The sequence below is a fragment of the Belonocnema kinseyi genome, chromosome 6 (assembly GCF_010883055.1).
Source record: "Belonocnema kinseyi isolate 2016_QV_RU_SX_M_011 chromosome 6, B_treatae_v1, whole genome shotgun sequence".
NCBI lineage: Eukaryota > Metazoa > Arthropoda > Insecta > Hymenoptera > Cynipidae > Belonocnema > Belonocnema kinseyi.
In genome coordinates, this window is record NC_046662.1 from 96,772,443 (window position 1) to 96,784,282 (window position 11,840).

The following is an 11,840-nucleotide window of genomic DNA, read 5'->3' on the forward strand; positions in this document are numbered from 1 at the left end:
TCTCTATCCCATCCACACACTACTCCTTTCCCCTGCCGAGTGAGTCACGCCTACCCCGAAAGGGAAATGGCTTAATGGTGTAATAATAATAATAATAATGTATGCGTCGATTTTGAGGTTATGTTTTTCAGGTGTATATAATATGGATATTATTACTATTATAATACTTTGAATGAAATACATAAATTAAAAAAAAATTTTTTTATTTTTTTCGACAAAATAGTTACATTTTTAAACAAAAAGTTAAATTTGCATACAAAAAACTAAACTGTATACCACTTTAAATAAATTGATGAATCATCATAAAAAAAGACAATGTTAACAAAGTATTTCCACTTTCAACCAGAAAAGTTGAAAAAAATCGTGAAGATTCTTTGAAATTGCTTTAAATTATTGAAATCCTTTAAAATCTCTTGAAATTTTTCAAAGCTCTTAAAAATTCCTTGCAATTTTTAAAATTCCCTAAAATATTTCAAATTCTTTAAAATTTTGTACTAAATTATTGAAATCATTAGAAAATTCTTTGGAATCTATTAAAATATCCTAAGATATATCAAATCCTTCAAAATCTCATATTATATTACTGTAATCAATTGAAAATTCCTTGGAACGTTTTAAAATACTCTTAATATTTCGAAACCTTCAAATTCTTTTGAAACACCTTGACACCTTTTAAAGATTTCTAAAGTACTTTGAAATTATTTTAAATAACTGTACTAAAATTGTTAAAATTCCTTTAAATTATAAAAATGATTTGAAAATTCATTAATATCTTCTTAAACATCCTCCAATATTTAAAATCCTTTAAAATCTTTTGAAATCTCCTGAAAAATCCTTGAAATTTTAAAAATACCCTAAAATGTTTCAATTTTTTTACAATCTCATACTACATTATTGAAATCAATTAAAAATACCTTGGAATCTATTAAAATATTCTAAAATATATTAAATCTCTCAAAATCTTATATTACATTACCGCAGTCAAATGAAAATTCCTTGGAACATTTTAAAATACTCTTCAATACTGCAACACCTCCAAAATATTTTGATGTACCTTGACCTTTTTTTAAAAGATTTCTGAAGTACTTCTTTAAAATTCTTTGTAATTCCTTAAAATTAGAAAAATAAGATAAAAATTCCTTGACATCTTTTGAAAAATCCTCAAATGTTTAAAATCCTTTAAAATCTTTTAAAATCTCTTGACATTTTTTTAAACTTGAAAATTCCTTGAAATCTGAAAAATACCCTGAACTATTTCAAATCCTTTAGAATCTCGTTCTAAATTATTAAAATCAATTGAAAATTCCTTGGAATCTGTTGAAATATCCTGAAATATATCAAATCCTTTAAAATGTCATATTAAATTACTTTAATCAATTTAAAACTCCTTGGAATTATTTCAAATTTTTCAAATCTTTTGAAATACCTGACACATTTTTTTAATATTTCTAAAGTACTTTGGATTTTTTGTAAATAATCCTTCCAAAATTTTTAATTCTTTGAAATTCCTGTGAATTATAAAAATAAATAAAAAATTCCTTGACATCTTTTAAAAAATCATTAAAAATTTTAAATTCCTAAAAATCTTTTGATATTTCTTGACATTTTTCAAAGCTCTTGAAAATTCCTTGAAATTTTCAAAATATCCTGAAATATTTCAAATCTTTTAAAACATCCTCAAATATTTAAAATCTTTGAAAATCTTTGGAATTTTGTAAAGCTTCAGATTGAAATTTAGAAAAGAGAAAAATTTCAAAACGTTACGTACTGAAATGTTTGTTGATTAGAGTCTTGAAAATGGGATCAATAAAAATTCAAAGCTTTCGAAATTTAATATTAAAAAATTTTCAACTGTGAAATGGGAATAATTTTCAACTCGATGCGATTCAAGTCTATAAAATTTTAATTGTAAACTTGGAAGTTTATTTACAAAAAATTAGTAATCATAAATAAATTGAAGGCGTTCAAAATTTAAAAGTATGTTTTTCAAAAAAAGGTATATAATTTCATAATTATATAAAAAAATGGTTTCAGTAAATAGTTAAACTTTAACTCGAGTAATTTCTATTAAAACTTCAATTTAATAGTTTAACTAATCTACAAACAGTTAAATTTTGTAATGTTTTAACATTTTTCCGTTTTCTAAATTGCAGGCTGAAATAATTTCATTTACAGATTGTTCTATTGAAAAACATACATTAAAATTTTGAACGCTTTCATTTTATTTATGATTATTAATTTTTTATAAATAAATTTCCAAGTTTAGAATTAAAATTTTGAATTTTTCAAGGTATTTAAAAAGATTTTAAAGGATTTGAAAAGTTTGAGAGAAATTACTTTCAAACAACCCAGATTTTTGACAAAAATCCTTTGAAAAGTATTAATATTTTTAAATGAATAATTGTATTGTTTGTTTTACTAAAAGAATTTGTCACATTTACTAAGCTTTAAAATTCTTTATTCAAAATTTTCATTTCTTTGGATGTTACTAAAATTTGAAATATATCAATTTAAAATCTGCTGCCTACAAAATTAAATTCTAATTCAGTTTGTAAATGTAAAAGATCAAAAGTGAACTATCTACGTGAACACTGGTGCGCATCACCTCTCGTTTGCTGCGACTGTCGACGAAGTTCTGTAAGCTGAGGTGTCTCAGTTCTTTGATTTCTCATCTCTTAAATTATCTTTAGCAAGAAATCTAAAACTCCTTTTAAAATAATATAAAATCTGATCAACTTTATACTATAATTTACAAAATTATGTTTTAAATCCTATATCTTTCAAATTCCTCGACTGTCATGTAAACTCTAGAGAAACTCTTTCAAATATTGTTAAGCTTTAGAGTATTTCTTAGAGAAGATCGCTTAGTTCACAAAATACTTTTCCATAAGAATTACTCGACTTTTTTTCTACGACTCCGTTTTTAAGTATTTGTAGACTTTATTCTACATCTGATAAATAGTTTTCTATTATTTCTTCAAAGGCATTGAAACATTTGAAGACTTTTCTCTCTTACCAAGATTCTTCAAATAATCGCCGAAATTTTAAGCGACTAAATTTTTCCCTGTATGCGCACTTATTTTAAATTTAGAGAGTAAGCTGAATCGATTTCTGGCCATGAAATTAGTATTTTAATTAAAAAATAATAGTTTTTACATCCGAGTTCATACCCATTAAAATTTCATTTAAAAATATCTTATCAAGGACAACAGCCAACAATGACCATTTATCTAACTTGCAATGCTATCTGGAGTATCCTCTCATGGCCCTAGATAGCGCCACATGGGTTTTCCGTAAACAGTACGAGCACACTTCCATAGTTGGTGATCTTTGCATAATGTTCCCCGTACGGCGTGTGCGCGACTGGACATTGCAGCTATACAGTGTACGCTCGTGTTAGTGCATACGTATTCTCCGTAGCAGGACGACAGCTATGAATTTCTCGCCGATTAATTCGCCCTGCTCTTGAAAAATCTGAGATGACGTTCTCGGGATATCCTAAGTCAGATTCTCGGAGTGCTTGAGCAGTTCGCCGTGAACTAGAACGAAACCGCGGAATCGTCCGTAAAAGGTAGGAAAATTAGCTGTGTACACCTACACTTGTCTTCGTTCACGTTCACGTTCACGTTCACGCACGAGTCAGTGTCATACGGTCATACGTAGCCGAGGGTATATTGACTCGGAAGCGTGCTACTCTAATATTAGAATCCAAACGTCGTCTGAGAACGCAGTGGATCCTTAGTGATGGTCCTGAGAATTTTCAACGATCTGATCACCTTGATCGTGTTAAAAATCTCCAAGACACACCCTGAGACCTTGTACTTAAGCGAGTTCAACCAGATGGGAATGAGTCACTCTCGCGGTTTTCGCGTGATTTTGACAGTGTTACAATCCCACTCATCTTAATTGACCCAGAAAAGAAGAAATTTTCGTTCTTCTCTGTGTCACTGTCCCTCCTGCATTCCAGGAGAGTTATATTTCTTTAAATTCATTTTTTAGCAAGAATTGTCATAGGATATGTTGACGGGAAAAGGATGTGTGCGACTGTGGTTTGATGACCTTTTTATTACATACAGTGTATTGCTACAATAATTGGAGAGGATGCAGGGCTTGACAACTGCTTTCTTATTAGCAACAAAAAGTAATTCCGATTGTCTAGAATGGACTAAATTTCCTAATTGCGCAGGCCTCGTTTTCTCGTCTTTAACTTTATCCTGGGTAATTCAAACTGACCATATATAAGAAAAAGTTATTCACAAATTTAAATTTTTATGGTTTGTGAGAGTATAGTTTGAATTATTGTGTGAAAAGATTCACTTCGGATTCTTAGTTCAACAGAAGACTTCGATTCTTTTTGTCTAAATGTCCTTGTTCGTCTTTTAAAGATACAATCAGTATAGTTTTTAAATTTATAATGTTCAATTTTGGTGAATTAGATATATAATTATTTTCGCAATTTTTAATTTATGTTTGCGGTTTTTTGAAAGATTATTTCTTGCCCTAAAGAATTTACTATTATGATTTAAAACAATACTTTTTAATTTTTTACATTGTATGCAATCCAGTATATAATCCAGCCCAAATTCTGGATGAATTGAGAGGTCCTGATGTGGTAACTGTGGCTTAAATGTCGAGAAATTCTTCTGATTATGAATATCCAGGGTGCTCTTTCGAAACTTGAGCCATTAATTGTTCAAACAAATTCCTTTGAACAAATACAATATTTATGAAAAAAATCTGTATAATCTGTTTTAGAAAGTTTTAACCGCGACAATACTTTTTTTGTCTTTAGCAGTTTTTTGTACAATTAACCGTTTTCAAGATATAACATTATAAACAATTAAATTTGCATTAAAATTCGAATCTATTCACTGGACTATAGATTGTTGTGAATGTCACTAATTTTAATCGATTACCAATGAGAGGAAAATTAAGAGAGACTGATATTTCCAACTATTATAGAAAGTTAAAAAATGCATAATTCTAAACGACACTTTCTCTTTTATTTCTTTATCTTTATAATACCGCACATTCATTTTTATGTCGTGGAAAATTTTCATCGCACCTTATGCTCACATTCCTCTTTCCTTTCCGCCTTCGCAAACTGAGAGAATACTCATTTTAATATAGTTTAGAAACGTTCAGATTTCAGTTTTAATTTTCAGAATTGTGTAACTTTATTTTTGAAAACCATATTAAAAGTATGTAATATAGTGTTTGCGTTAAAAAAATACCTGTTTGAAACAAAGGAGCTCTTTCAGAAGAAAATGTCAAAGAAATATAAAAATTAGCGCAGAGAAAGGATCCATGTGTAATTTACAACACGATAGGTCTAAATGTGAACATAACTTTTCAGTAGACTCAAGAAGAAGTTCAGTTAAATCAACTGATTTTCTGTATATTTCACCTAACCTACAGTAAAATCTACTGAAAACAGATTTTTCCATGTATTTTTAGATTTTACTGGAAGGTAGGTGAAATGTACAGAAAATCAATTCATTTAACTGAACTAATTGTAAACTTACAAGAAAGTCATGTTCTGCAAATTTGTATCGATCATGTTGTAAATTATACGGATATTTTTTTCTGCGCGTTATGTCCTAAAGACCTAAATACAAAGAGCTCAAGAATCTTGAAAGTATGTATTTCGTTCGTGAAATGTATGTGCTGTTTGCAAAATGTACTATTTCTGTTTAAAAATGTAACATTCATAACCTTCACATGTATATATTCTTGTCCAAAATTTATAAAAAATAATAAAACATAATATTTACAATGTACACAAGAACATTGGTTCGGGAAAGAATTTTTTTAAAAACTAGTTTTGAGAAGACTTTAAATATCGTGAGTTCAGGTTTTTTCAAAAGTTTGAAATGTATAGAAAGAAAACTTTATCAGTCAAATAATTTTTTTATGCAAAGAAGAACGATTTCTATCATCTAATCAAACTTAAAACTTAATAGATTTGGCTCTAGCTCAACCCGTTTGCTGAGGTCGAATGATGCCAAGCTTGTGTGAAAAAATATAATTGTCTACCGAACCAGAAAGGCGGTGGTTTCGAAATCTACTTTTGATTTCTGATTTTTTTTCATGCTCTGAATTCGGGGCATAAAATTATTCATAAGAAAACAGATTTCATTTTAAGAGGCTCAAATTAAAATGTAAAATTAAAAATAATTTCCTTGTTTCCAGAAGTATTAAAACGTGAAAGCATTTAATTTAAAACTGTCCTATTTTTTAAGTTTAACATTTCAAGTAAGCTTAAATGAACTCAAAGTAAATATATATTAATACACACATGAAATATTTACTGTATATTCTTTACATATTTTGCTTTTTTCCACTGTACGAATATAAATCTTTTTATATTTACTATTTGAAGTTTTTTATTTTAATTATCGTGAATTTTATCTAGCATTTTAGCTGCCACTCTGTATCTTAATCGGTCATTTTTTAATAAATAATAAATAAAAGCAAGATACAGTTACTTTTATTTGTACTAAATAAGGTAACTGATCATCAAGAACAGCTGAAAAACTTTGATATTTTCGACTCAGCAGAAAGATTCAATCACTTCGCCGTGAAAAGTTCCCCTAAAAAGAAAAATAGATTCTGATGATTATTTCCGATACATTCTGACGACTATACTATTTTCGTAGCACTTTTTTCCACCGCTTGAACCACGTAAGTCAGTTCTTGACAACAACTGAGTTCCTAAACCTCTAAAGTCTAAAGAGTCGAAAGTGTACCCGCGCATCCTCCAAGATCTTTTTTCGTACTCCTTTCTTCGAACTTCCAAAAAATTGTCGCCTCTTGGAAGGGATGGACTGACTGCTAACTAATCTTCACTCCGGGGGTTTCGCCCGTGCGTGTACACTCTCACATATATGCAGTCACGATAAATATGGAAAGAACACGAGGCAGTGACAGGCAAAAGTGCAGTTCGTTCCGGAAAGATGGGGAACTTGGTCCAAAGAAAGGTACATTTTATTACACGCCGGTTTGACAGGTCGTATTGCTTTGACGTTTCTCTCTCGCCTAGTCACGTGTCCGCTTGAGTCAGATTAGCGCGCTATTTCCACCCACGGAGTTTGACAGCTCCTCTCGCGATCATGACGAAATTTTATTAGACTGCAAGGACATCAATGCGTCGCCATCACCTACACGTTTTTCACTACGTTCTTTTTTCAGAATTCGAAACCGAGTTGTAAAATGACTCGAAGGCCCCGAAGACTTTTTAAAAAAGCTAACTTAAAATCCTGGAAGATGGTAACATCTTCGTCGGTCTTGCGATCAAAGAAAATCAGCACTGACACGTTTTGAAAGGAAAACCTTTCGGGCCGATATTTTATAATTAGCCGCTGTGAAGTGTGGGGTGGTTGCGCAATTCAAACAAAATCCCTGATTCGCGCCAGCAATTCTTGCATTTGCTAGATTGTCTCAATAAACGACGGAGTTGATTTGTAAAAAAAAGATTAATAAATAATTAAGATTCCATTTTTGGCGGTGACATGGAATATATCAATAAACTTTTACATCGTGCGTCCTCTAAATCGCCCACACTTCGACCGTTAACACCCGAGGTATATTATTTGTGTGTCGATTATGTGCATTCGGTTGTAGTAAGATTGTAAATTAACTACGCAAAGTTAATTCAATTTCATTGGAGTCCAGTTTGTATACAATTCTCAATTTTTATCTGGAAACAATTATTATAGAAAGAATGTTGCTTCTTGGCTATTTATTAATTGTAAAAGATTTAATTGTCCATTGGCTGCCACGTGATCGTTTAAATAAATTGGTGAAATTTGAAAATGTCGAGAAAGTGCTCACTTAGTTAATGCCTCTTATTCAGTCTTAAAATCACTATATTAACTTCTTATAATGTACAATAGTATGTGTGTGGCGTACTGCAAAAAAGATCAATTTTCTCTAACGTAGTTAGAAGATATTTTCGTTTTTCCAAACAAAAAATAAGATTTTTGACGTTTTAAAATGTGTAAATATCAACAATAAAACTTGTCATTTTTCATACCTTAGGTGTGCATACCGTATAACAATAAACTTCCGCCTATTTGAACAGTCCTGAAACGTACATGTTCCGTTATTTGAAGACTGGAGGGGCTTCCGCCTCTAGCGCTCTCTTCAGATTATTTTTGCCACTGTAAGCAATCTTTCAACTGCACATGTGTCGAAAAGAAGATGTCTATCTAAAATCAATAAATGCTATCAATAATAATGAAGATAAATAAAAAAATTTTACTTTAAAAAATTAATTAAATTTAATGTGATAAATAGCTAATTTCTTTAAATAATGTATTATTAATCAAATAGCAAAAGTTTATACTTTGTCATTTTAAAAAGACCCTTGCTTTTCGACACTTGCGCAGTAGAAAAAGTCGCCGTATGTTAGCCTGCATGCACAGTAGTGTTTTTGTTGACGCACGATGTGACAAATATGACATTTTCTTGGAAATGGTACAATTTGCCAACTAAAAATCAACATAATATGTTTAAAAAAACGACACAAATATTTCGCGTAATACGCATTTTTCGAGAAAATATTTTAAACGTAAAACTAAGTTATTAAGGTTTGAATATTAATGTTTTTCAAGTATAGAATGCTAGGATAAGTGGAAATAGTAGTCGCCAGGAAAGTTAATTTATGGGACTGCAATTGCATACGAGTTTTTGGAGAAAATATTCTAAACATGCATGTAAGTTATAAATGTCTGAATAGGAATATTTTTCAAGTGTAGAATGCATTTGCGGAATCATGTTTCTTCCTTTTATCGGTTGAAGACCTTTCAGTTTCACGAAACTCAAGCAACTATCCGAAATTTGGCGTTAGAATACCCGATCTGATACACTAACTGGAAATTTTGGATATTTTATTTGGTGACACTGTAGGGTCGTCAATCCAAAAAAGAATCGAACATGACTAAAAAAAAAATTCTACAATTGAGAAATATTACTATTCGTGTATTTATGACTAACTTTACGTTGAGAGTATTTTCTCGAAAAAGTTGTCTGCATTCCCATGACATCCTGTATATTTCTAGGTTGACACGTAGAATTAAATTACTTAAAAATACACAGTAATCATTACAGCACATCCCAGATATATCCGCGTTCTCCCGTCACTGCGCCCGTGGCAGTGGCTGACCAGTTAAAAAAAGAGGCCCGAAGAGCGGGAAACTCTCGCTAGTTTGAATTAAGTATTTTAGCATGATGTCACGGGAATGCATGCAGGCAAGCAGACCGTGATTTTTTCTACTGTGAATGTAGTAGTACTAGTATTTATTGATTTCAAATAGACCTGTTCTTTTCGGCATATGACCTGAAGGTCGCGGTAGAAGTGGAGGCCCCTCCCGCCGATATTTGCAGATTGAAAAACGTGAAAAATTATAGTTTTTGTGAACAAAATGGCAAATATATCCTATACTACTACCGAGAAAATTAACCTTTTTGCTGAACGTCACATACATACAGTTATTTATTACTGGGAACTGCATTACTAACCCTCTGTTTACAGACTTGTTTTTCCCACTTTCCGTTTATAAACAGGGTCTTTTAAGTCCAATTCAGTTTTCGAACTGTTTCTAGCTTTAAAAAATGTAGTGAAATTCAGGGTTATTTTTTTAAGTTTCTACTACATGCTCCAATTGTTTTTGGTGTCAAATGTTAAAAAATTTTTTAAATAAAAATTGAATTTTGGGAAGAAAATAGAAAAAAAATCGATGCTTGTTAAAAAATGCATAATTTTGCCCGTTGGCGGCGGCTTCAAAAACTTAAATTATTTGAAATCCTGAAAAATGAGAATATTTTACAGTGATTCATGCAGGCAATTCCATAGAAGAAGCTTGATATTGAATTTTTTAATCCATATTTATTGCACAAAAATATACCAGAATTACATGAAAGCTTTATGTTGCTCATATAAATACCCGAAAATACCAAATGAAGCAAAACGATTAATGTTCATTAACTGTTGAAAACACTAAGGCGGTTCACAAACAGGGTTTTTTTTGTCACTGTACGTACTGTCACCGCGCACCGCTCAAAGGTCAACTGACGAAATGCAGCGTCACTCATAGGATCTGGCCCTATTACTACCAAGATTTTTTAGAGGGGGGAACCGAACTTTCATATTTTCCCAAGGCGAGACACTCTAATTTGAAAAATTGTTTGTGCCCTTAAACCCCCTGTATGTAAACGGAGGGCTAAGAAAATTTGACAGAACCTTACAAATTTTTAAATATGGACCATCAAATCGGACATTTTTTAAATTCTAGGTATGTTACACCACAAAAATGATTTTTAGAGGTCTTGTCAAACCTTCTCACAGGGCCTATAATTCGTAAGATAAAAAAAGAGGATTTGTGACGTTTTTAAATTTGCAAACGTTTTCCAACAGAATATTCTTTTTGCTCTTTTATAAATGATTTAAGAAGCAAAAAACTCGATAATTTTTTTTGTTTTGTTCACATGGGGGCTTCCATAAACCACGTGGCCCAATATCAACCACGCACGTGGTTGCGGCCAGAATTTTCTTGCCTCGACTAGTTAATAAATGTAAACAAAGAAAAAGACTTGGGGAAGGGGCACGCGGGAGTAGATCTGAATATAAAATCACATGGCTGGGACTCCCCCCCCCCCTCCCTATGTGGACCAGCGTAGCCTTTCGTCGACCCTCCTTCCCTTAAATCAACCACGTGGCTTATGGAAGGCCCCTATGCACATTCTCACTTTAAAGTGCATGAAATATCAAGGATATCGCGGCATTGACTTATCTTTGATATATTCGCTTCTTTCAGAAGAAAATGTCAAAGAAATATAAAATTTAGCGCAGAGAAAGGATCCAAGTGTAATTTACAACACGATAGGTCTAAATGTGAACATAACTTTTCAGTAGACTCAAGAAGAAGGACGGTTTGATGACCTTTTTATTACGTATAGTGTATTGCTACAATAATTGGAGAGGATGCAGGGCTTGACAACTGCTTTCTTATTAGCAACAAAAAGTAATTCCGATTGTCTAGAATTGCATTGCTCTTATGCGATAAAAACAGGGCAGCAGGAATCGAGTCCGGACTTTCCGGTTACAATATTCGGAGCGCCACCACCTAATTTAACCGGGAATTGAAGACTCGCATTGGGGTCCATGTCCTATTTTCCGTTTGTGATCAATTTTCGATTCTTAACTTCCACTTTTTTCATGCTTCAGGGAAGTGAGTGAACAAATTGAAACTTCCCTAAATTAAGTTTCAAATCTTTTCTTTAAAATGGGAACAAGAACAAAATGAAATACAGTCGAACTTTGATTTCAGTAAACTTCATTTGTGTATTCCGAGATTTGGCGCCGCGCAGCATTTTTGTATGATTGGCGACGCAGGTTGTCGTTCTCACTCATCCATGACAAAACAGTACGAGGTGTGTTCAAAATATAAGGTGACTTTATGGTTTTCTCAAAAAATATTCATTTATTCCTTAATATTTATGTTACCCCCTTCAAAGTAATCCCCCTCAGATATAATACACTTGTGCCAACGCTTTTTCCAATCATCGAAGCACTTCTGATAATCATTTTGTGGTATAGCCTTGAGTTCTTTCAGCGATGCAGTTTTTGTCTCCTCAATCGTTGAAAATCGATGTCCTTTCATGGGTCTCTTCAGTTTTGGGAAAAGAAAAGTCACTGGGGGCTAAATCCGGTGAATATTGAGGCTGAGGCATGACTATGGTGCTGTTTTTGGTCAGAAAATCTTTCACAAGCAATGATGAATGAGCAGGTGCATTATCGTGATGCAAAAGCCACGAATTGTTTTTCCAAAGTTCCGGAC

The 11,840-nt window shown here is 32.0% G+C and overlaps 1 protein-coding gene across 4 annotated transcripts in view; it reads left to right on the forward strand.

Annotated features, from left to right (window-relative positions):
* LOC117174663 (enolase-phosphatase E1-like) overlaps positions 1-11,840 on the forward strand; it is a 42,426-nt gene that overhangs the window by 7,234 nt on the left and 23,352 nt on the right. The window contains exon 1 of one of the 4 annotated variants that reach the window (XM_033363950.1): positions 4,087-4,218. The exons of 1 other annotated variant lie outside the window; for it this stretch is intronic. In XM_033363950.1, coding sequence (XP_033219841.1) covers positions 4,102-4,218 — 117 coding nt within the window. In that variant the 5' untranslated portion in view covers positions 4,087-4,101. Of the gene's footprint in view, positions 1-4,086; positions 4,219-6,824; positions 6,981-7,446; positions 7,584-11,840 lie in introns of those variants that run through there. 2 more of the 4 variants (XM_033363952.1, XM_033363951.1) reach the window with 2 other exon arrangements.